The sequence below is a fragment of the Fundulus heteroclitus genome, chromosome 4 (genome assembly GCF_011125445.2).
Source record: "Fundulus heteroclitus isolate FHET01 chromosome 4, MU-UCD_Fhet_4.1, whole genome shotgun sequence".
Lineage (NCBI taxonomy): Eukaryota > Metazoa > Chordata > Actinopteri > Cyprinodontiformes > Fundulidae > Fundulus > Fundulus heteroclitus.
This window is the reverse complement of record NC_046364.1, coordinates 22,522,261-22,549,248: the sequence shown is the minus strand read 5'-3', so window position 1 is coordinate 22,549,248 and position 26,988 is coordinate 22,522,261. Positions and strand designations below refer to the sequence as shown.

At 40.2% G+C, this 26,988-nt stretch overlaps 1 protein-coding gene across 3 annotated transcripts in view; it reads right to left on the bottom strand.

Annotated features, from left to right (window-relative positions):
* phkb (phosphorylase kinase, beta) overlaps positions 1 to 26,988 on the bottom strand; it is a 134,511-nt gene that overhangs the window by 21,625 nt on the left and 85,898 nt on the right. For all 3 annotated transcript variants that reach the window (XM_012873994.3, XM_012873993.3, XM_012873992.3), the window contains 4 exons: positions 17,440 to 17,495; positions 15,986 to 16,079; positions 3,484 to 3,567; positions 1,464 to 1,568 (listed from right to left, as the gene is read on the bottom strand). In XM_012873994.3, the coding sequence (XP_012729448.2) occupies positions 1,464 to 1,568; positions 3,484 to 3,567; positions 15,986 to 16,079; positions 17,440 to 17,495 (339 nt within the window). The remainder of the gene's footprint in view (positions 1 to 1,463; positions 1,569 to 3,483; positions 3,568 to 15,985; positions 16,080 to 17,439; positions 17,496 to 26,988) is intronic.

Here is a 26,988-nt window from a genome sequence, read left to right as displayed (position 1 = left end):
GACTGAAGGACAGATGGGCCTGTAACCCCTGTTGATCTTCAGGGGGTCGGTATGGCAACCCTCCTCTTTGATCCTTTAACATCTGCCGGAAGATGCAGCGGATGTTCTGCGAGTCTGCGGTGGCCAGCGCCATCACACACGCTGTTGTCTGCTGGGGCAGCAGCATGAGGGTCAAGGACACTCACAGTTACAGGAGCTCTCTCAGCAACAGGCTCAGAAAACCGTGATGCAAATAAGTTGATGTTGCTATCAAGCTACACAACTCCAGCCTACCACAGAAATCACCAACACCCGCACGGCTAAAACATGAAATTCTATATCCGCACGCGCTCACCAGCCATTAATAGGTACACCTGCTCATTTCCTTGTTACCAAAAACGAAATAAATCAGCCAATCACATTGCAGCTACTTATTGAAATAGGGACCGGACAGGCTGGTCTAAGTAGCTCAGAAACTAAACATCTTCTGGAATGGACAACAATGGCTTGTGGATGTCAGACGTCAAATGAGAGGAGAGACAGGCAATAGTAGCTCAATTAACCACTAATTACAACCAAGGTATGCAGGATACCATGTGCAACACATGTGTCAAAGGTAGTGGAGGCATAATGGTGTGGGTGACCATGTCCATGCCTTAATGACCAACATTTACTGAAGGCTTATTCCTACGAGATAATGCATCATGTGACAAAGCTCAGCTCATTTAAAACTTCTTGAACATGAAAACCAGTTCCCTGAACTCCAATGGCCTCTTCAGTCACCAGATGTCCATAGAGTAGAGCAACTTTGGGATGTGGTGGAACGCATTTAGATCACTAACAAACCTGCAGCTCCTCTGTGATGCTGTCATGTCAGTAAGAGCCAAAAGGTTTCTGACAGTTTGTTGAATCTATGCCGCGAAGAATTCAGGTATAGATTCAAAAAGGGGTCCGAACTCGATGCTAATGAGGTATACCTAATAAAGTGACTGGTGAGTGTATAAGGAACATTTTCATTACTTTAAATAACTCGTGAATATTTGTAGAATTAACATTTAAAAGTTCTGCTTTCCATCCTCTTCACCTTTTCCGGCAGCAGATGTTGGACATATAGGAACAAATCTGTCTGTGAGACAAAGAAAACATAACTTTTTTACAAATAGCTATGATGAGCAGTAGTTTTTGCTCAAGCCCACAAACAAATATTTTAGCGATGTCGTCTGTGCTAAAAACTAGTAAAGTCTCAACGTAGAATATGCAGATCCCCATCTAATTAGGCCGAGATCAAGTGGATTAGTAGTCATTATTCTACGATTATTACATCTCCAACAATACTCTCTGTTTAAGTACAAAACATATCCAAGGCCCCGAAAGATGGGTGTTTGTCTGTCCCCCCTTCGTTCATGTCTTTTTAAACCAGACAAGGTGAAAGCATTTAAATCATACAAGCTTTTAAACATAAATGAAATGGGATGTGGACTCACCTTAATGTCATCAATTAGAAGCATAACATCTTGGGACAAGTAGAAGTCACTTAGATCAAACACTATTGGGTAGCACACCACCGTCTTGCCCAGGATACGATAAATCTGAGAGACACACACACACGTGTAGTTGCATTTGAAGATGGATGGCTCATAAGTAGCTCCAAATGCATTATTCTGGGCAGTGCATAAAACAAGCCATCAGTCCTTGGACCGGGGGGGAAGGGGACATATAGAAGTCACAAGAGCACGTCTGAGAAGTCCCAAATATAGTTCATCGTACACATGCACACACACCCACAGTTGGTAGGAAACTGATGCTGCTGATGATGTCCTCTGGCATTTTTCCATCTTCCCCATAAATGTTCCATTATAATATTGTCTTAGCAATGTGTTTTGGAGCCATGATTCATTTGTTTGCCATTGGCTTTGTTTCAGAGAGTTTCCACGGTACAAACTTGTTTGCTTGTTCTGTGACCTTCGTTCGGCAGAAAACTGTGAAGAAACCCACCTCAGATAGTCGCACAAACACTCATCAGCAGTGAAAGTTCAAATAAGTCATAAATATATACATTTAAAGTGCAGCATGCCTGTGTGAACAACAGTAAACCTGACATAAAATAGTACAACCAAAAGATAATTTAAAATTAAATGTGCCACATATATGCAGAATCTTAGGCTTAACTGGTCCGGGCTTTGACTAGGCCAGTCTAACATAAATACCTCTTCATATAAACTCTTTCATCGTAGCTCTAGCTGTATGTTGTGCTGTTGGAAGGGGAACCTTGGCTTTAGTGTCAGGTCTTTTGGACCATCTAAATCAGGGGTGTCAAACGTACGGCCCGTGGGCTGTTTCCGGCCCGCCGAACGATTTAGACCGGCCCGGTGACTAAATGCATTATCATTATCCAACAATGATAATTGAAAAAAACATGTACTTCGTTTAATTGAAAATCCTATATTGTCCACGAGGGTGCTATGTTTTTTTTCAGAGCAGACAACATGATGCAACACTGCATCGGAACTGACAGCAGCACTGAGCTTCAGATGTGGAAAATTGATTTTAAATAATTTCTTAATTTTTATCTCTTTGATGTATTTTGTCATGCTGTTTTTAATTTCCAAAAACAGCAAATATTTTTTTTTCAACATTGTACAATCACTGTGATCAGTTCATATATGTAATGCACTTAAATAAATGTTTAACAGAGTAAAAGTATTGTTGAAATTTTCTTAAAAACTCTGAGGTTATTCATAATATATTTTTGTAAAAGTGAAATTTGTTAATCTTGCAATGAGTTTACTTGTGCGGCCCCGTTGAGATCAGATTAAGCTGTATGCGGCCCCTAAACCAAAATAAGTTTCACACCCCTGACCTAAATGGTTTAGTTCAAGGATTTGTACCCCCACAGCCTGATGCTGCCACCACCATGTTTACCATAAAGATGTCCTTTTTCAGCAGACTTGTAATGTTGCCTCCCCTTTTTAATAATTTTGAATGCAAGCCAAAATCAACATATTTTTATTTGTAAAAACCTTCTTAAACCCTTCCATTTCACAATTCTGCACTACTTTGAGTTGGTCTACCACATCAGTATAAGGGGTGTGGCTATTTCTGCAAGACACCATAAAATCAAATCAAAAAAGGTGCTAAACGTGGACCATTGATGGTTTTTGCCTACATACGTCAGAGGATGTCAGAGTAAGGCAACAGCTGGGGTAGTTAAATGTAGACTATTAACAAAATGTGAAAAAAAAAAAATCACTGGTGCCCTCTTTATTTTGAAGAAAGAGAAACCCTTCTGGAAACAAAAATATTTGCTGCAGCATCTTTTGTATCGTAGATTTTGTCATTTTCTTCATCCTCAGAGAATTGTATTCAGATCAATATGTGCCCTGCGCATCAGTGATCTCCCTTGACCTATGCAGCAGAACTACAAATAGATGCACATATGCATTCACACAGTGGTTTGAGTGTGTGTGTGTGTGTGTGTGGGCAGATGTATACAAACTCAAATACCTTACAGGTCCCGATGCAGCCCACTGGCCTATCTGGACGCCCACTCAGACCCAGCTTCTTATTGACGGCTAGAAAGCGGTACGCCTGCAGAAACACAAATACCCGATCAGCGTGCGCAGCATTCACAGCATCCTCTCGCTGACCTTTCAGTTCACAGAGAAAACATCGTGCAGCACACCTTTTCCGCACCGATCGCTGTGATTGCATCTGTGCCAGTTTGAAAACGAAAACACCAGATTTCATTTGAAATGTCAAACGCCGGTATTTCACTCCATACAGAAATGAAAGCGAGCCCCAGTAGCTCTCTGTCCTGCGGATTCTGCCTCTCATACGCTAAAATATTGTCCTTATAATAGAAAGCAGCGAAGGATATCAACTCAGTGTTTGCGCCGAGAAATGCAGCAGAAATCAGAGTACCTGCACTGCCATCGGCTCCATGCTTAGTGGACAAAGGTGCCCTCATGAGCACCAAACAACTCAGATAAGCAAGAATGAAGCGACAGTAGAAAGAAAAACTCCCCTTTAACAGGAAGGAAACACGTCCAGCAGAACCAGGCTCAGTGTGAACGGTCATCTGCCTCGACCGACTGGGGTTACAGAAGACAGAGCAGAGACACAACAAGAGAGACAAAAAAGCACAGAAGCACACATTGATCCAAGATGATCTGTCTTCCCTGGATAATGTCACAGCTTACAGGACGGGAGACCAGGTGCACCTACTATAAAGAAAAAAATGACCGAGAACAAAAAGTTAAAAGCTGAAATAACAACAAGCAATGCAAATTCGATAACAGTAGGATAACTCAGCAGAGTGAAAGAAATAGATCCTGATGTCCTCCAGCAGCCTAAGCCTATAGTAGCGTAACTACAGAGATAGCTGAAGGCTTTAAACTGCATTTTGGGGACTTCCTGATAGTAAAGAATTACAATAGTCCAGCCTTGAAGCAACAACAGCATGGACCAGTTTTTCAGCATCACCCCTAGACAAAATATTTATAATTCTGGGGATATCCGAGGTGAAAAAAGGAAACCCTGGAAACCTGTTTAATATGGGATTTAAATTACATGTCTTGGTCAAAAATAACACCAAGACTTTTTACTTCATTACCAGAAGCCAACTTAATGCCATCCAGATTAAGTGATTGATTAAGAAGTTTATTTTTTGAGAACTCTGGTCCAGAGATTACAACTTCTGTCTTGTCAAAATTTAATGCAGGAAATTTAAAGTCATCCAGCTTTTGATGTCATCAAGACATGCCTGTTAAAGTAACTGATTGGATTTATCAGGTTTTATGGATAAATATAGCTGAGTGTCATCAGTATACCAGTGGAAATTAATCCCATGCTGTCTGTCATGCAAATAACACATACTGAGACCTCCCATAGATCGTTAAGGCACAAAATAAACAATTAAAGGAACCCAATACTGATAACTCTTCACCCAGTTCAATATGTTGCCCTTGATGTCTTAACATTTAAGTTTATGAATTTAAATGCTGTGCTTTATGGTGTCAAATACTTTCTTCGGATCTTGAAATATTCCAACTGTGTGCCGTTTTCCATCTAATGAGTTAGTGATTTCTTCAATTGAGTCCATTATAAGTGCTGGGGATAGGTGAGGTCTTATTTTCTGTTATTGATTTCTATTTATCAGTGAATTGATCCAGACAGTCATTGATGAGTTTTTCTAGAACCAATAATAATTTTTTCTGACCAATAATTTATTTATTTTGGCTCTAAATTCATGACACTCTAATCAGTTCTTGTGCTCCAAATTATGTCTGTTTACACATTTTCAATCTGGCTGGCCAGGATGATAACTAACAAAAAGAATGTGATTATCACACAAAATTAAAATGTTCACATGAATGTGAAAATAATTATGGGGAATGGCTGATATCGCAAATATGTGGCAATTTTTATTTTTTGGGTTTCACCTGTAACATTTATAGTTATTTTATAGTTATTAAGTGGCTGGAATCAATTTTCAAATTTGTTAATAGTGTGGTTTAATCTGACTAGAAAATGGGGGACAAATATTCACAGGAGAACCTTACAATTCACTGAACTTTGTCAATAACTTTGTCTTCTTATTTATTTTTCTGTATCTGTTTTTTGGTTGCTAAATGTAGTTTAATACAAGTTTATAGACATATTGTTTATGTTAAACCATTGCTTTAGTTTTACCATTTCTGTTCTAAGTACCTCTAATGGGGCGTTCACACTGAAACAGATTGAGGCGGCCTGAGCAGGGGATTTACATATTATCCCTATGCAAAAGGCGCGGTCAGGGGCGGTGAAGTGGCTGGCCGACACGATCTGTGCAGTTAGAGCAGTGACTTTCGCTGAACTTCAAAAATCGTCAATTTTCAAATCGCGTCACGGCAACCAATGAGGGACTGATTGTCGTTGTGATACATGGTGAAGGAGCTTTTTTCAAACCAAATATAAGACAGAAAAATTGATCTTAACATTGGATGAAGTGAGGAATGCTCTTTCGGAGTTTGAGGGTTGATTTGAAAAAAGCCGTTTTTGTTTAGCCCTCAAAAGGACTGTTAAATCATTCATCACTCGTCGTCCTCTTGTAGCTCCAGAAGTGACCCGGCCAGCCGGCGCTCCTGCGGTCGGGTCGGGTCTCTTGGTCTGCTGTCTCTCTCGATGCTTCTGTCTATGGTGGGGCACAGCCAGCTAATGATGACTAGTGCTCACCTATTAGCACAAACTGTTGTCTCTTTTTGGTGCAGCATCTCAGTTAGTCTAACACCACTCTCCTATATTTCCATATTTCTCTAATTTCTTAACCAATATTTCATGGATTATCAGTGTCAAACGCTTTCTTTAAGCCAGTGGTCCCCAATCCTGGTCCTCGAGGGCCGGTGTCCTGCAACTTGTAATTGTTACTCTGCTTCAACACACCTGAGTCAAATAATGAGGTCATTAGGATGACTCTGGAGAACTTGACAGCACACTGGGGAAGTAAGTCAGGTGTGTTGGATCAGGGACACATGTAAAACCTGCAGAGACACCTGCCCTCAAGGACCAGGATTGGGGACCACTGCTTTAAGCCAACAGAAAATTACTTATTGTCAATACTCATAATTATTTTTCTGTTAATTGGATAATTGCCATTGAAGATCTGAAACCGTGTTGACAATCTGTCACAATGTCATGCTTTCCAACAATTGGTCTTTAGCATTTGATTAGTTTTCATGTCACTCAGATAGAGGTGTGTCAAGTAGCATAATATCTCACTCAAGTAAGAGTAGCACTAGTTGGACATATTTTTACTCAAATAAAAGTAAAAAGCAACGAAACAAAAAATTACTCAGGATTAAAAAAGTATTCGGTAAGAAGGCTAGTCAAGTACTAAGTAACTAATTATAACATCTCATTTAATATTTAAAATTTAATAAAAGTAGGCGGACAGACAATAATATAAAGTTAGAAACAAATTATAGTTCTTAAAAGACTAAAATAAAAACCAAAATACAAAAAAAAAAACAATACTTAAAGAATGAAAAATTCAGGCACTTTTTAAAATTTATGAGATCAATACTTACAGCAGTTAATGTATATACAGTATGTTAGAACAGAGCAAAGTACTTCCAATAACAATATCAACAGTTTAATGTAGGTTTACTTGACCTCCAAATGGGACATCATATTATATTATTCCCAATAGATCCCCATTTTGATTTGTATTCTGTCTCTCCCACTCTCGGTCTCAGAATAATTTAGTTCAGAATAATTAAATTTAGATTAGTTTTTTCTAATTATATTGTTTAATATCTTCTAAACTTCTTTGACACTTTGTTTACTATGCTATGTTTTTTTTTCAAATATAAAAGTCCTTCTTTTGCAGGATTGTTTCGGGGTGGGGGGTCGCAAGGCGACATACTTTTTCATATTTCTGCTAATATTTTTTTACCTTTGTCTTGCAGCAAATCTGTCTGAGCCTCTGGTTAACATCAGCAAACACAGAAGATAAGCTTTGCCTTTTTCCCTATATTGATTCAAAGATATCCATATCAGATATCCACTTGTCTATTTTTTTCTAGTGTGTAACAGATATGAAACAACCTGTCACTTGTGTGACTGAACCCTGATATAAAATGCAGTACTTTTCTGGCTAAGGAGGATGCATAATCTTAATTTAAACAGATTCCAGTGTGTTAAAGCGTCAGTTGCCCCACATACAGGTCAGTATGCAGGGAATGAGCCAATCAAGGCCTCACTAGTCTCATTCCTCCATCTCAGAAAAAAACTGCAACAATTCAAAGCAACCAAAAGGGGGTGCTCTATAACTTTTTTTCTTCTTCCACCTATTTATTATGTCTGCGTGCTCTATAAGGAGGGGGCTGGTGCTTATCTTCAATGGGGAAGGATCAACAGTCTATCATAGGGAAAATGAAACAAACAACTAGGACCTGTTTCAGGTTTCCAACAGTCCTAATTGTAAATGACGCAGATTATTTGTTTTAACTGATATAACAAATTATAAATTTGTTTTATGTGTTATATTAAAGATTGTCTTTAGTCTTTATGCCTAATGTTCCTGATTCTTCCGTTTTGTCAGGACTCAGCAGGCAGTGCAGTTTTCTGCCGGTCCCCTCCCTCCCTCCCTCTCCCTCTCTCTCATTGCAGTTAGCAGGTGGGCGTGGTGCGCACCTGCGCCTCATTCAGCACCATGGCTGGGAGTATTTAGGCAGTGAGCAGATAGCTGGAGGACGCCAGAGTGTTAAACTTTTGTGGTACGCCTCAGTGACCACTGTCTCATGACAGCTTACTGATTTCAAGCGCTAATCTTCTCCCTCCTGTGTCTCTCAGGTTGCCTCATGCTCTGACGTCCCTGGTCATCCTCCTGGCTCTCTTCATCCTGGATCCCGCTCCAGGCTCTCCCTCGTGCTCAAGCCAAGTCCTCCCACTGCCTGGATCCCACCCCGAGGCTCCCTTGGTATTACCAAGTCGGGCTGAGGATATCCCCGGATCACCCTGGTTCCTCCAGCTGCTCACTGACCACTGGTCCCGCCATCGGTGCTGCTCGAACCTCGCCATAACTCCTTCAGCCCGCTCACCAGCCACTCAGTCACTTTTACCATCTCAGAGGAGAGACCTGCTAAACCTGTCTCTCTGCTCCACTGCCCCGGCTAGGTTTCCTGAACTCGGCGGTAAGCTCTCAACAAACCTCGCACAAATCCATCCCTACGGCACAGCCTAATCCTCTATTCTCTCTCCCGCAGAGCAAATCAGTCTAGGTCTCACGTCTCTGTCAGGCGTTCGCCTGTCGTGGCTCTTTCTCGTCACTGTTTTTCTGTTTATTTAATAAACACCTGAAACTGCTCCCTGTCTCCCGACTGTGTTTTGCATGTGGGCCAAACACCTAAAAACCATGACACGTTTTAAATAATTTTAGATTAATAGTGAATTACGGCAAAAAAGGTTTACGAGGCTTTAATTTTGAAGTTGGGATGCTTTCTATTTCCGATGAAAAGAAACGCTGCATTCCTACGTCCGTACCAGATGGTTTTCTGCTTGTTAAAAGGACATTACAGGTTTCCATGCACATTTTATCTGGCATCTAGCTGGAAGGCAAACAGGTATAATTTGTATTGTTGTGCAGTTTTATTTTTATAATGATTCTGAGTTTATTTAGTTATTTTTATATGCAAACGAAGTTTGAAGAAAGCTAACAAGCTAACGCTAGCTAATAGCATTCATCCTTTATGGTTTTGTTAGCCAAATATGAAACGTGGTCATATGTTAAGTGGAGTAATTTGTTTGATTTATCTACAGCTCTTACGGTGTATCTATGGTGTATTTTCATGTTTGTTGAATAAATGGGATGGAATACCCCACCATAGTCCATCAGTCATCATCGTGTGCGTCGTCTGAATGAAGTCTGGCTATAATGCTACACTAATATACATGTCTCTGGGCTTTTTTTGTGCAAAAGCCGGAGTACCCGGAGAAAATCCAAGTTTGGTGGAAGAAGTTCACCTTTAACTAACAAGGCTAATTTAAGTGAAGGGCTGATATAAATTCTGTAAAACGGTAAGTAAAGGGAGGTTTGAAGAACCTCTGCATCCAATGCCTTCTGCGTGCTGAATACCAATAACTAAGTCCTTCACCAGCTTATCAAAGCATCCTTTCATCCGTTTTATAAATGAAGATTTGTCTTAATGCCTGATTTTCTTTCTGAGGAGATCGGCCATTAAAATCCTCTAGGGGTCTGAAAAATGTTTGGCAGTTTTAAGGTTGATGTTTTGATGGTGGTGCGCTCGTCTGTCAACACATATCTGAGGTCTGCTAACTTCACACACCCACAAAGGGTCTCCTGCAAGAACCTCCGTGGCAGGGGTTTTCTTCCTTGTCTAACATTTGGTCATGCCCGATTTTCTGACATTTCTCACGACATTTGACTTTATCAGGAATGTACTTCGTGCTGTTGTGTGTCAAGGTTTCAAATTTAGATTGGCTTGGGTCGGCCACCAAATCTGTCTTACTGTGTGCACAAGTACAGGTACTTGTGCACACAGTACCTGTACAGTGTGCACAAGACCTAACAAGTAAAGCTTTGTTCTCAGTGTGAAATTAGGGAACTCCTTTTTTTCGGTGCAAAAACAGATTTGCGCAGAATGACACACCAATGACTCCTCCATATGGCATCAAGTTAATGTTTAGAAATTATTAATTGTTCTTACTGTACTGTCTTTAGTCCTGGTTTTATTTAAATGCAGAACTACCAATATTCAAACCACAGTGGAGCTTAGTGGAAAATAAAAATAAAACCAAATATCAAAAAAAGCTTACTGTGACAAAGTAGCAGATTTGTGATCACCTATGGCAACCTCCTCTGCGCATGTGTGAAAGAAGACTGAACCACCGTCTCTCAGCCATTCCTGATGTGCTCAGACACCTGCCGCCTATTATCACCGCTCCTATGGCAAACGAGTTGCTTTTTTCGAGGGCTAGCATGCAGAGCAATTTATCACCAGTTTAGCTTATTGTCCACAGGTTTATCCGTACAGCCTGTAAATTTGATCTCATTCAATAATACATGAAATAACCAACACATCTGAATGTGAGTAAAAACACAAAAGAATGAAAAGAGTAGAAAAAGAAAAACCTTAATAACTGACCCTTTTTCTTAAGAAAGAAAACATGAGCCAGCCAACCATGCACATGCAGAACCTGGTTGGAAAAAAAGACATAACGAGGAAAGGAAATATAACTGCTTATATTAAAACAGTCCCTAACTAACTCTATATGTTTCATTATATCTTGACAGCATAATACATTTAATTCCTTAGCAATAAAAATCTATCTATTCTCTTTGGTTTGCTTAGGCAGCTCATCCCATTATCAGAAATGCAATGCACCATCACACTAGCTATGGCTGCAGGTTTTTAAAGATCTCTCACCTTCTCAAACCATACACACAACTTCATCTAATCGATCTTCCTCGCAAATTAACCCATAATATGTTATAATGTCCATAAAAAATAACCTGTAAAATAGGAAACAGGGAGAACGGGGCTTTTTTAAGCAAGATTTTGATTCGAAAGAGGATAAGCACCAAGTTTTATGTGTGGGGAACAGCACACTGCAAATGTAATAGCCCCTCTCATTGTCGGGCGTCTGTTGGCAACACAATCAAATGGCTGCGATGAAAGACGATGTATGGTGAGCAAATGCCGCCCAGAGTGACCGCGATGGATAAACAGATTTTCTCAAAGAAGAAACAGCTGTCTGGCCTTCCGACTAAATATTCAGTGCGGTGCCCACTCTGACTCCCAATTCCATATTCCATCTGTGGCTGAGAGCCGCACCGCAGAGAGAGGAAGAGGGGGAGACAAGGAAAAGGTTGCAGGTATGACAGTTTAAAGGCAGAAAATAAACAACGGAGCAGCTCTTGTTTGGTGTAATAGGGATAATGGGGATCGAACAGGATGCAGACCTAGAGGCAATAAAAGGGTCAGAGTGGCGGATGGGAAAGCCACATTGAGAAAGCAGGAAGATCTTCTAAAAGAGACCAGAGGTGGCGAAACAGCAGCAAATGTTTGTTTTTAAAATGTGACGTTGAGAATAGGAATGACACAAGAGGTCTGACGAATGAGGAACGGCGGCAGGGAGGGGACAAAGCTTTGAGTGATGCATATGACAGAGGAACGCCAGATGACAGTGAGATGGTAGACGTCAAAACACAGACATGCAGATGAGGGACCATTTCTACAGGGAAAACCAGATTGTGACAACTGTGGTGGAAACGAAGGAAAACCTGCAGCAGAAGCAGCGTTTGGTGTCATAGACATGTCAGAACGACATTACAGAAGTAAGATGGAAAACCGTGGAAATGGCATTCTGCGCTGGACTGCAGCGCTGTCACTGAATGAATCTGCAAAATCCTGCCCAGTCAGCAGAAAGCCTCCAGTAGCGTCATGATGGCTGACTTTTTAGACATTTCAGAAGCCTTTAACACAATAAATCCCACATTCTTAGTAAAGGACCTCATTGTTTGATGGGAATCTCTGGACCTGTCTTACATATCGTACATCTAAAACCGAAATTATTTGCATATTTTATCTTTTTATTTCTGAAAGTGTAAAAGCCTATTTTGGCATCTTAATATGCAATTTTGCAATAAATGACACTAGTGAAAAACATGCTTGTACAAAAAATATTTTTATTTTTTATTTTTCCGAATTGGAATGAAAACATTCTGGTGCCATAAAATGTTAAACTCTGGCCAATAATGGCTAAATCACTAATCATAACACCCTGATGTATACACAATGTGTAAACAAATGTGTAAATAAATAAATATTTAATGCTGAAATATTTCTATTTGCCTCTTAAACAAAGATAGACATGGTATTAAGCATTTACATATAAAGTAATACTAATTACATTACATTTCAATAAAGTCACAAGTTTTATTGTTCATTTTTCCTCTCTCTCATACATTATATAATATTGAGCTTTAAAACCAACAACAATAATTTATTTGTAGATTTTTGCATTCTGTTTATATCCACATTCAAACTGTTTTTTAAAAGCCTGGAAAAAGGTTTTAAATTTCCAGGTCATTCCAGAGTCTTATAATTTGCTTCCAACTGGGCCAGGAGCTTCATAGCCTTGAAAGATAATTGTTCAGCACAGATTCATGTGCTGACACTGTAACTCCAGGTACTTCATCTGGCAATGTGATTCAGCCTTAGTTTGTCAAATACAGAGACAACAAATTAATAAGCATTAAGTACGGTTTATGGGTTGGTATGGTTTAAGCGGATTTGGCAACCTTAAGCATGCGTCTGTTTTGCTATAGTCTCTAGCATTCTTGAACTACGGAACGTGGCGAGGGTAAAAAAACAGTCCGGAGAGCACTGCAGGGAACAAAACATTTTTTTTAATTTTTTGTTCATATATTTTGCGGTGCTTCCATTCAGCTTTAATGAAACTTAGATATACCTAGAAGAATTTATAAACTGGTTAAGAAAAAAGTCTCATAAACTAAAGTTAGAGGAGATAGTTGCTGATCGGAGAGCATGGTTCCTCTAAACAGGCAATAGGTTGGACATTTGAACTCGCCCATCCACTCAAACTTCAGGTATTTAGACATCGTTTATGGCCAATCAGTGTCTTTTGCAGCTTTATCAAGTAATGAAATATTGCCAGACTAAAAAGGTTGGTGTCAATACAAGAGCCTGAGAAAGTCATTTACACATATCAGCCAAAAATACCTTGAACACCTTCAGTAGATGCACAGAGATTCTTAACAGAAGAGCTCGCATTACCCCTGTTTTAAATTTTGCATCATTTTTGCATCATTTACTTATCTATTCCAGAATTTACTTTATAACCCTGACTTTAGCGTCAGGGCCCTGCATGGTCAATCTCCTTCCCAAATTACTGGTTTGTTGAAGCCTGATGCTGCGACTCGAAGCCTCAGTTCTGCAAATCAAAACATGCTGGTACTCCTAAGGACCAGATATAAAACCAGAGCGGATTGCTTTTTCCAGGCTGTTGCCCCTCGACTCCTACAGAGTTTCTACACAGTCAAGAGTCTTGACTTCATTAAAAAGCAGCTTAAGACATTATTTTTCAAACGGGCTTTTCCTTATTGGGCATTTGAATTTAATTCAATAACATTTAATTTAATAATGTTTTATGCTCTACCAAGCCAATTGTGATTTTTTTTATAGGAAAGGTGCAGTGACAATATAGTGTACTTACTTTGTTCCCTTTGGATCATTCAATGTAAGTTAAGAATTAAGCTCACAACAGAGCAATGAGTATGAAATGGGAACATGAGCACTGATCATTCAGTTTTACTAGTTTTATTAGGTTGAATTTTGTGGTAAAAGTTAAATCTGAAGAAAAAAAAGAAGAAACTGATCTCGATGGATTTGGATTTTATGAGGCAATACATGGGGAAAATTAAGAGGAGGTGAAATGGTTAGAACCCCATAGATGATAGAAGAGTATGAGGATTTAATAGGGAAACTGAGTATTTGGAGTTTGTGTTTTGTGATTTTAATTTTCTTAGTTATTTGGAGTTCCTCTGAGAAAGTCTAACAGCTTTAGTAGGGTTAGGGTTTCAGAAAACCTATCTGATCTTGCTAACCTCTACGTTTAGCTCAAACAACTGTTGCAACAAAATAAAATAACTCTATGGTCTCTTTAGACCTCAGCACTACATAAACCCTTCATCTCCAAGAGAACGATGAGAAATGTAGCCTTTGGAGAACAATTCTGTAAACTCTGCAGTTTTATGGTTGCTTTAACAGCTTTACCATGATGCTGATCAATCAAGGTGACGAATCACTGTTGCGATCATAACTCACTCCGACGTCAATGCAGCTCCGCTGTGAGTGATGGGACAATTAAGAGGACAAACTTAAAGTGGACAGACTGATAGTCTGACAAGCACATGGACTGACTGACTGAACCAAGATCTATTGGGATGCTGTTAGGTGAATGCTGACTCTCAGATGGTTTTGTACACAAAAAAGGCTTTTCAAACATTCTAAACTTGTTTTTTTTTTTCTCCATTGACTTTTTTGTAGTTCGATCCTCCTGCATTTTTGTAGGCAAATAGCAACGAGTGACAATTTTCTCTCCCAATTTGCCCATAAGGACAAAAACCCAGCAAGGGCCACTGCTGGGTACTAATTAACTGAAGTCCGCTCAAATAGTCACTGCTGAACTCTCCCCTTTAAACAGTGATCCTAAAATTATAGCATCACTTGCTGTCATTTGAGCTTTGGATTTCTCTCAGAAATGTCCCAATAGCGGCATTTTCTCAACGCACCCAAGCAACTATTAGTTTGTGGTCAAGCTGAGCAGAGCGCAACTGAAACAGTCATAAACCTTTATGGGTTTTTCTGTATGTTCCGTCTACACAAAAGTACCTTTAATCAGCACTGAAATATGTAACGAGCCAAAATCATCAAAGACAATAAAGGTTAAATAAAGATAACACAGAGTAAACACTCACCGCTCAGCAAAAAATACCGTGAGTGGGGGAATACCGGTACAAGATTGTGTGTTTTACTGCGCTTTCAAGTATACTCACTGGCTGGTTGAGTGTAAAGGTATCCGATCATTATTGCAGAGTAAATAAATTCAGAATGGAACGTCTCTAATTTAATCATAGAGGGGGGAAAATTGTGGATGTGTATTAAAAGACTGACAAGGTTTTCCTTTAATTTTTAACAAACCGAAAGCAAGAATAGAAGTAAACAAATAAATGAGATTTTACTGCATTAACTCTTGGATGTAGTTTTGCTCCAGTTAGTAGGCCTGATTAGTTTGCACTGGCGGTTAAACTTCCTCTCAAGTGGAGCTAATAATAAATTCGAGACATTTCCATGCAGGGCCGTGTAAGCTCAGAAGAACAGAAGCCAGATCCATGATGAAATGTTTGGCTATGTTTCAAGAAAACTTAAAAAGATGCTTATTTGGAAAAGCTTAACATGAGCACCGCCGTACGTTAAAGATTAAACACGGTAAAAGCTGACCTCGGAGAGCAAAAAAAATATAATATTCAATGTAAGCAGCTAAAGTAAAATCCTTCAATCTTTATACACTGGAGGAATATTAAAGTATGTCCACTAGAAGAAACAACTCTTCACTTTTGGTTTAAATTAAAAAAAAGAAGCTTCATTCAGAGCTCAGTTGCTCTGCTCTAAATCTCCACAGTCTTCTCTTCTACTGCAGGAAGTACAAAGTGAAAACTCCACCATGTTCAAATACTTGACACGTTTTTTTGTTTTGTTTTTGAAGGATCACGCTTTCCTGACTGTTTAGAAATCGTTTTTCTCATTTGGTGATTTTGAGCACCTAATGGGAAAATGATCTGGTAAATAAAAAGGCTTCCTAATACACATAAATCAGAATAAGAAAAAAACAGTTTAAAAGGAAAATCCCTCTTAGAACCAGTGGATATTGTTTTAGCGATGACTGAACAGAAGGATCGTGGTTTACTATGTCGATAGTTTACCTTGACAAGCTCCTTCTGAGGCCAGATCTGGATGGGTTCAACTTGCTGAGGTGTCTGGGTCTGAATCCCATATGTGTTCAAAAACACCTGGAGCCTACAGAGACGCAGACACAAATTGTCCATTATGATTTGCACTCTAGAGCAATGAGGGTTTTACACGTTTGGAGCACTGAAACACATTCAGCATGACCGAATTTGACGATTCAATACTCATCATTCAGAACAAGTTAATTTACATGATGATTGCCTGATTCAAACATTATTTTCAGTCTGTTGATTCTGCTTAACCTTATGCTCACTTGACGATCTTTTAAAATATAACATGCATCAACTTACCCAAATACCTCTGAGAACTATTATTATTTTTATTGATTGATTTTACTAATACGCAATCTGTTGTTAAAAAAGCTGTAATGAGTGATATACGATTGTGCTCAACTGCTTTCACATAAATGTATGTTTTCATTTATCCAAATTGTAAAGGCTGCTTATAAGATGTATGCCTCATTTGACCCCATGCACCTGCTTACCGTGCTTTAAACTTGGCAACAATGCATTCCTCTTAACTTTAAAATAAATTATGCATAACAAATATTGGATTATAAGGAGTTCTGGGGGTTGTTGGGAGGTTCACAAATGCAGCTGCAGCTTAATTCATTCTGTCACTGCTAACTGTCCTCTGCAAACGCTTGGACAGGAAAAAATAACCAAACTATATTGGGAAGGAACTTCGTTCCGAATGTTTACATGGTGACGATTAGCATGAGTTCATTCAGTTTTAACCCGCTAGGTTGGGTGAACTGGAGGAACTATTCAATCAAAGAAACAAAAGAAAAGAAAGTTATTTTAAACATCTTTAAACCAGATTCCCTTGGACTAGAAACACACTTTCTACAATGATCCACCGTTTTAAGTCCAACGGCACCAGCTGTTAAATCCTTCTCTGCTAACTCCACATACTTCCATATAAAACTATACTTAAAAAAAAAAAAAAAAAAGGATAAAAATTTGATGAAATCTAAATCTGTCAGTCACAAAGCGTCCGTGCAGCAGACACTGATTCAGACCGGAAAGATGATGATGATGATGATGAAGCAGAAGTCCTGATGGGGGCCTTTTTAGCAGCGATCATGGAAGCTACAGGTTTTCAAGCTTCACAGAGTCATTTGACCCTGTTTAACACACACACACACACACACACACACACACACACACACACACACACACACACAGAGTCTCGCAGACGCAATCAAGCATCCATACCCATTCACACAAGTTCGCACAGGCCCACAATGAACAGAGTGACAGATGATGGTGTGATGGTGGAGGTCAGACTGAGCTCACCACCATTACCGAGCCGGGCAGGAGAGAGAAGCGGAAAATAACCCCCCTTTATGGCCCGCCGCCCATTAAGATGCACACATAGAACAGACACAGACACACACACCCTTTACCTCTGACTCTCGGCTACCAGGGACACATGAATCACCGCGTCGTTCTCTATGGGACCCTGTTAACAAGAGAGAAAACGGAGAGGATTAACAACAGGTCAAGAAACGCCGCATCATGCTGCGAGTCCTGTGCCGCTGCCCGAGTTTGTGTTTTTGCTAAAGGACCTCGAATCCATTTCAGAACATGGTTAAAGATTATATATTCAGATTCAAGAGCTTCAGCCATCCCCTCCTTTAATACTCATGTTACTTATGTAGCAGTTGCTCTTCTTGTCCTTTCTTACATAAATCTCTGATTCCTCCTGTTTTCGGCGAGGCAGCTCATCTAACATCAGCGGCAAAAGCAAAACATGAAAACGACTAATCAGGATGTGATTAAACCGAACGCGTGTTAGAGTGGGAGAGAGAGATAACGCAGAGGGAGGCAGCAGCTCAACTTAAAATTCAGCTCACTCCCTCCTATAGCAACAATGGGGTTTGTTATTGCTACCCACACGCTCACACAATTCTGATGAAAGTGAAATAACCAATAAAAGGTTGACGGCGAGGTACTTGGCGGGAGGCAAATTAGCAAGGACAAAAGAGACGTAAAGCGAAAGTCGGTGCAAAGATGGAGAGAAATGCTCGGCTGTTGATAGATGATCTGTCCTGCAGCTTCTCAGAGAGATGAATTAAACGGATGAGAGGAGAAAAAAAGATCCAAACTGCACACGAGTTAACTGATTCCACGTAGAAATGTCCTGCCTGTGCAGGGGATACATGGTTTTGGTTCTTCTGTTAATGACAGCATGGCAACTTAAATCAGTAAGTAAGTTTAATGAACAGAACTGGTCACTGCAGCTTTATAATTAAATGCCATTTTATCCTTTTTAATTGTTTTTCAACCAAATTAATCTAAACCGGGTGAAACTTTTCCTTATAAAGGCTTTAGACTGGGATCTGCTAATGTCCCAGTTTTCTACTTTCTGCAAGTGCAACCTCTCATTTTTATTTTTCTAAACAGCTACGGCTGAAGCAGTTTAACCTGCACACTTTCTGTGAATCCACTACGTTTCCTTGTGATTCATTCACTAATAACAGCAACACTTCATCTATAATACAGAAGAGAGAGATCCACCGCAAAGACTCTTCAAAGAGAGAGAGGGGAGGATCAAGGCTGCGCATATAGTTGGCTATTAGACACAAGTTCAAAAATATCCAAAGTTGCTTTTTATTGCAACATTAACAGCTTAAATAATTGAAATAACTCTTTTTCAGATGTTGACCACACTTCAGATTTATGGAAAAACAACAATCCATCCATTCATTTCCAAGGCTGGCCTGATTCTCTTCAGGGCTGTGAGTGTTTAGGGTTCTGGTGGCCCAGATGTCTGGAGGATGTGAGGCGGATCAGCACCTACGGACCCAGCAGCTGCCCATCCAACCGCCTTGAGTCGTACAGCTTCCATATTTTCAGCAAGGAGCAGGCCCGGTCCTCTTCACACTTATCCTTTATTAAATTTGTATAATTAGAATTAACAAGCTGCCCGTGGGCTGTTTGGAGACCCGACTACCTGCATCTGATTTTCATTACGCCAGCTTGTTTGTGATCCTGCGCCCAATTGCTCGTCTCTTAGCACACGGCATTGGTTATAATTAGTACTGACCGGCTGGATGTTCTTTCAGATATCGGTGCGTCGTTAATACATCAGCAAGGTAATTTTCTTCAGCTTTGTGGCAGAATACCTGAACAAAAATATCAGGTCTGTGGGAAAGCGCCTTGCCTTACGGTTTGAGCTTTTTGCACATTTATTCACCCTGCAGCCTCAGCATTTTTTGTATTTAATCATGATTTTATGTGATGGACCAACACAAAGCTGCAGATTAAGAAAGGAAAATGATTCATGTTTGTTTTGTAAATAAATACCTGAAAGGTGCCATATGTTTTTGTATGTAGTTCCATTTATAGCAATAAATAAAATGTATTTTCAAAAACTGCCTTTTGAAGTCACCTAATTAAATAATAAAGCCCGACTTTAGGAATATCGAGTGTAAATGCAGCTGTTCTGTGAAGGCTTCAGAGATCAGTTAAAGAACGCCACAGAGGTCCAGCATACAGCTGTGGAGAAGTTAGATCACAACACAATACATCTCCAGCTTTGAAGATCTCACTGAGCACGATTCAGTCCATCATGTCATCCATCACCAGGGAGAACAGCAAGGAAGCATCCAAGAGGGCCACGATAACTCTGGAGGAGCTGCAGCATTGGCTGCTCAGGATGGGGAACATATCAACAGGACAACTATTAGTTGTGTGCTCCAAAACTCTGCCCTTTATTCAAGAGGAGCCAGGCTAAAGACATCGCTGAAAGAAAACCAGGAAAAAAAAAGATTTCCGGTTCGCCATGAAAGGGACACATAATTAAACTTCCTGGCTTACATACATAACGCTTCGTGTGACTGAAAGCTAACACTGCACCTCCCCTGAAACCCACCATCCTCATATTAAAACATGTCGGCGGCAGCATTATGCAGTGATAACACATTTATTTAACCGGAACAAAGAACTGGTCAGAGTAGGCCAAACAGATGCCACATGGTACAGATTGTATCCTGTTTCTTTGAATCCCTTGTTTTCGCAAGAACGTATATTGGGCCTAAATTTTTTGTAAAAACGCAGCGCGGGGGGTGGGGTGGGGGGGGGAATCAACCTGCATATGACAATACAGTCACAGATGCTCAGGCTAGATAAACCCATTGCTCGTGTTGTCTGGGTTGGAAATGCTCGTTTCAGACATTTTCTGCGCTGATTTCTCAGACATTTAGGAGGAGAAATCCGAGACAGAGGAGCAGAACAGTTGTTTGTCGTGTACTGAAGCACAACGATGAATAAAATATACAGACAGTGTAGAAAAGACTGCAGCCATCTTTAAAACGAGACGTGGAGCGGTGCTTCTGGGATAGAAAACATGAATATATATATATATATATATATATATATATATATATATATATATATATATATATATATATATATATAGTGTAACACATGCTGCTGTTTTCCATTTTTCCTTTCAGTAGTAGTGCCATTTAGCTATAGATGTAAGTAAGTGGTAAGCAGAGCTGATCATCAGTGCACTGAGGGACTGTCCAGGGCCATTTAGGAGGCAGACAGCAGCTCGTGACTCACACAAGTCTTTCATCTCGCTCTCAACGTGGAGATGCATACACACCCAAACACACAGACACACAAATAGGTACAGATACAAACATGCCAAAGAAAAGAAAAAGAAGAAAGTAATAATTTAAAAAAAAAAGGAACACGGCAACTTGAGCACTCCTGCCAGCAGGCGCAGATGTTCCAAAGTGTTAACGGCGGTGGAGCACGGAGCGGGGGGGACAACACACGCATCAAACAGAAAAACAGGCAGCCATTTTGTTTAGCTGAAAAAAGGATGGAGATAACTACCAACATTGTTTTTATCTAGCATACAAAAAAATTAATAAAACAAGTAGGACCAAGCTGGGTAAAGAAAAGCATCTTGGTTTTAAAAGCAATAACTGTCTATTCCACTCAATCAGCTCTGCTCTGGGAGAAAAGGGACATTTGGTGAAGGAGAAGACGTGGGAATGCATCACAGAGATTCAGGGATGTGTGCTTTGTTCCCTTCTCTCTCTTCAGTCGTCGACACATGACTGCGCAGCCACAGGGAGGAAAAGGAAATGAGTCTTTGAATGTTTCTTTAAACAACCTATTCAGACTCTCCCTAACAGTATCAGTGTAGTGTGACTGAGCTCCTGGTGAGGCTGAGGGAGACGAGAAAGAGGAAAGGTGACAATAAAAGGATCCAGGAATGACCTGACGCTGTGCCCCGCTCAGTTCAGACTAAACCCTCTAGTTCAAGAACTCTACCTTCATGACTTCAAACGTCAGACTTTGAGACAAAGAAAGTTGCAGTCATGGTTCGTGATGATCCAGTGATGACGACAACAATCAGTTAGAGCTAAGGACTTGCTTAATGGCTTATTAAACATCACGAAAAGCATAAAGTGTGTGGAACTGATTTTCACTTTGTATCTGTGGATCAAACCATTCACGAACAACTCAAATGCACGCAAGGCCAATAATACCGAGCCCCCCAAGGGACAACGAAGGAAGCAAAAATTAGGTTGACTTTCATGAGATCCACCAAAGAAAAGGTTTCAAGCTCAAACCCTCCAGGGCCGGCATTCTGCAACTTCTAGCTGTGTCCCTGGCCCTACACACCTGGATCAGATGGCCAAACGGCTTCACTAGCATGCAGTGAAGCTCTGCAGAGCTCTGCTAAAAAACTCATAAAGAGTCTGGCGTGTTGAAGCAGAGAAGAGAGGACTGGGGTATGAGACCGCTGGTCTAGAGGCAGATTCTTTAATAATCTTCAATAGAAACACATAATCTCTACAAATAGGTTATACAGTTTGTAGAGTTTCTTGATTGTTTCAGTTATTATTATTATTATTATATTATTATTATTATTATTAGTAGTAGTAGTAGTAGTAGTAGTATTCAAGAAACATGAAACTGCCCTGTTGCACAAATAGGTGGAGCATTGACAAAAATCCTTAACACATGATCCACATGATACATTTATGTGACGTGTTGGAGTTGGCATGTTTTACAACATGCATAGCACCAACGATGAAACGCCACAAGAGTCAAGTTCATCTGAGATGTTCAGAGAGAAATGGCAGATGTTGGGAAACTAAAAGTACTTACAAATCCAAATAAATCGTCGGTGGGTTGCAGGGCCTCTCATGCACTTGGGCAACAGAACTCAAGCATGACTGAACGCAATGGTTGCGTTAATGGGTTTGCAGTACGACGGGTTAAACATTTGATGCTACAGCTCTTACAGTCAGCTAGCTCAGTTCTGATAGAGGACCTCTACGCTCCCCCAAATAAAAGAAGGTTGTTGTCTTTTTTTTTTTTGATTCAACTGTCTTTTTTTCTATAGGGAGGGATGAGGGTCAATTAAGTTGTTTTTGTTTTATGCCAAAAATCAAGAACCACATTTGCGAAGGGAAACTTCAAAGAAACAACTGTGAAGGTAGTCACACTGGAGATATGAATCCTGGGCGTCAGAACCTTTCAGGGGTACTGAAGGGGAGGGGAAAGCCTGCCTGGGCCAGCACCCGATGGAGGAATTCTGCTAGGCAAGGCAAGGCAAATTTGTTTGCTGTTCTCAGGCATCTTTCTGTAGATGCCTGAGAAAGCGGGACATTATTCCTGCCGCCACATTTAACAACGTGAGAGTTTTTAAATAAGGAGATCGGCCATTATTGACTGTTTGATAAATGCCATGAGGAACCTGAGAGTTTCTGCACCTGACGCTGCAAAGGTTTCAGGTACCGGAAGCTCATGGTGTCCGAGGGAAATCTGACTAACCAGGTCAAGACGTTGAAAACATGCAGTAACCAGCACACAACAGCGAGCAGCAGCAGCAGCAGCAGCAGCAGCAGCAGCAGCAGCAGCAGCAGCAGCAGCAGCAGCAGCATGGAAAAGCTCCCTGTCGCTACAAAGGAGAAGCCACGGCTTAAAGTTTAGAGGTCGAGCAGAAAACAAGCATATTTCCCAAAACGGCATCAGGACACCTACTGTTTATCAGTGCACCAGAAAAAAATTCTCTCATCTGAATACCAACGAGTGCTCCCCTTTTGAAATGACTCATAAATTAAGCAGCAGCAAGCTAAAACGCTGAGACAAAATCTAGACGCCTTTCAGAGGAAACAGTGAGGACGACCGACGCTCACCATCACTAACGTCCTTCTACGAGATCTGAATACGAGAACGAAAACGTCAGAATATCTGGAAATGTGGCCCAGAAAATTAAAAAGCTTCCTTTGGTTTCAATTTAAGCACCCAGCTGTGTTCCTTCTGAACAAAATTATATTCTTTCACTTAATAAAGGACTTAATCAACAGTTAAAATTACAGCCTGTGTAGCCGCACTCAATTCAAAGATGCAATCTGTCTAGAAGGCATTTAAGGAAATCTTTCTGCTGCAGACACACACTGTGTGCACCAGCAGCTGCAAAAGGTCATTCATCTTTCCATAGAACCCAAAAGCTCAGCGCTGTGAGCAGGACTGGCCAGAGCCAGATAAAATATGCTTGCGCCGATAATACTTTCCTCTATTTTCTGTTATCAGAAACAAGCAGGAGAAATACTACAGTGAGTGATGAATCCCATTCTGCAAAGGTTAGACCATGTTGCATTTCACCTGGGCGGCAAAGCTTTTTGCCGGTAATGGCTGCAGTTTATCACCAGCCTGCTGGTTAGCGACTGTTAAAGCTAAAGCTCCTCAAGCAAATGTTTCCATTCATTTAAGACCAAACATGGGATACTTTGGAGACAGACAAACAGCTCTCACAAAAGACTAGCATGGATTTATTTGTAGGTCCGGGCTTTGACTGGGCCATTCTGACACATGAATACGCTCTGATCCTAGGGGAGCGTTAGCAGCGCTCCCCTACATGAGTTACACATTGTGACATGTTGTATGGCTTTCTTTGGACAATTACTTTATTCTTGCCACTCTTACATAAAGGCCAGATTTGTGAAGATAATAGCTCAACACTGACAGTTGTTCCCACCCGAGCGGTGGATTTCTGCGGCTCCTCCAGAATTACTATGGGCCTCTTAGTTGCTTCTCTTACCTAAGTGTTACATTTCATTCCTCCCCAGGCACTGACTGGATCTATTTCCTGTTACTGTCGCACATTCACGGGTATCGCAGAAAGAAAATACGCAGGCATGTCACTCCTCAGATTTTTGAATGATTTTGAAAACCACGTGCCATTTTCATTTGACTTCCTTTGTGTCTGGTTTATCGCGTAAAAATAAAAGCAATAAAAACAGACAACGGCCCTAAACAAACAACCAGACATACCCCCCAGTGTGTGTTTCCTGCAACTTTAGGCATTTCTGCGTGACAGGAACAACACTATTGGTTCCTCCATGTCTGAACAGACAAACACAATGAGTAATGAATAAGGTCTAAGATGATGCACGTCGTTCAAGGATAAATATTAGAATAAAATATTCTACAGTTTTCATTATAGGGACTTCACAGTCCTACAAAACCAGAATAAAATGACCTTTTTTGAGTATTTTGTATGTTTTAATGAGTGAGCGTACAAGACGATGCAAGAAAACCTAAAAGATATTGGAACAGTAATAGTTTTCTAAACTGTAAAGGGGGCTGATTTGTTGCCCAATGCATAGGATTATTTGCAGATTATGGTCGTGACAAAGATTAGGGGACAAAAAAAAGCACAATCTGGCTTCCAGCCAGCAGAAGACAGTTTGAGACCTCAATCGACGCTTCCAAGAGGATGAGGAAACGAGGAGTGCAAAGCTCCTTTAAGAAAAACAGGACATGCTGTCGGGGCCACGGTACGTGATGCAGCAGCGGGACGGACTGCCGGCAGTTCTCAGCAGGCCCGCTGGAAGCGTGCTGCCCCTCAGAGATACGGCAGCGCTAAATTTGACAAAGTGAAAATCCATTTGCAGAAGAATGCCGCTGTGAGTCCCTGCAGAAACGAAATGAATTTCAGCTCCGCTTCATTTGACTTTTTCCCCAAAATTAAAACCACTGACTTGTGACACAAGATGGAAAGTGGATGAGATTGTTCCCTCCTTCCCTGCTTTATCCCTTTCTTTTCTTGGTGGCACTGCTTCTTCCACTTATTTTCTCCGGTTCTGCACGTATATTAGGTTTGTGAGTGTGTATGGTTCGTCTCTATCTTTATCCCTATATATTTCAGTCTTAACTCTTTTTATAGGGCGTCTCTGTCCTGTTTACCATCCATCCTGCTGGCTTAGAAAGAAATCATCACACTCCTGTTTACACATGTAACATGACATTTATTCTGTACTGACTACTTGTCCACGGACCTTTTCAGGTGACCTAACAGATGTTTAGTCTGACCTAGTGCTGAAATCTGGCTCGGCCATTCCAAAATGTACATCTTTCTCCTCATTAAGTTATTCTTATATTGACTTAGATGAACATAGATTTGAACTCTCCAGATGTTTTTTTTTTTTTGTTTTTTTTTAACATTCTTTCTGCTTGCTTGTTTTATTTCCTCAGTTAAATTGTGCAGGATGTATGCCACGGGAAACGTGGGAAAAGCTGTGAAATGATTTATTGTGGTCTCGTTTTTTTTGTTTTACTTCCTTCCTTCCTTTCCATACATCCTTACTTTGGGCAGCAATTTGTGCCATCAGAGACTCAATCTGAAGTCCTGTAATTTCAAATTAAATGCATTGGCTAAATTCATGAGCTGCTCCAGTAGAAAATGCCAAAAGGAAGGTTCACTGATTTCAGATCCATAAATCTAAGTTCGATTACTTCTGGCTTTCTCAAGGACTCGGATGTGTGGCATAAAGAAAACTCTTGAGTTTTGGATTTGAAATTGAATTATAGAAACTTAAGGTGAAAGAAGTCAAAGGAAATGAATTCAGTTCCAACTGATAAATTTCAACAAAATTTATCAGTCTTTTCAAAGCATTACACTATTTGCACGCTTTGCAGGAAGTGTTGTTGGCGCTAGGGGTGGGCGATATATCGAATATACTCGATGTATCACAAGTTTTCCTCCGTGCGATGGTTAAAATGACTTTTTCATGGCAAGATTGAGCTGCTGTATTTAATTCACTGTGAGTTTAGTTTTTCCCACATGCTGTAAACGCATCACTCGCTCCTCCTCCAAACCAGAAAGCGCTCAACGAACCCGTGCATAGCTAGAACTATGGCGACAGCGAGCGTTTCAGGCCGTGGTTTGGATTTCACAAGAAGGATGTCGAACAAAATGCGGTAATTTGCAAAACATGCTGTAACACCGATGCCACAAAAGGTAGCAGTAGCACAAATTTGTTCCACCTAAAAAGTCATCCAGTGCAAAATGAAGACTCTAGTAAACTAAGCGTGTTGACCACCCCCCCCCCCCCCCCCCACACACACACACACACACACACACCTAAGGAAACCTGAAATAAACCAGCCATAAAACTGGCGTCTTCTTTTGCTAAATCCCATATTACAGAAAAAAACATTTGTTTAAAATTTCCCAGCACCTAAAGAGCAATAAAAATATTTTTGAGATGCTCTGAATATGTAGCTGCGACTGGTCAGTTGATTTTATAGTCACAATACAAGCTTTTGTTTTTGGGATTGTCACTTTTTTATTATACAGATTTATATGTCTTAAGCACAAAAGAGCATCTTTTATTTCAGGTTTATTTTGTGTCAGATTTTTCCTTGGTGTTCCTTTTGGCCGCTGGGATGTTCTGTTTTTTTAAGGTCCAGTGTTGACCATGAAAGAGCTCTAATGTGACAATATTGTAATTTGTGAAAAGCTTCTATGTGCAGCTGTGGTTAAAAAAATGGCTAAAATAAAACATTTTATATTCATTTTTATTTTGCAATCAATTTTTCAAACAAAAAAAAATTGACACGTTATTATGAGATATGCCAATGCAACTTTAGGCACTATGTGGCTAAAATCATTTGTTTTTAAAGGTTATTTGAAC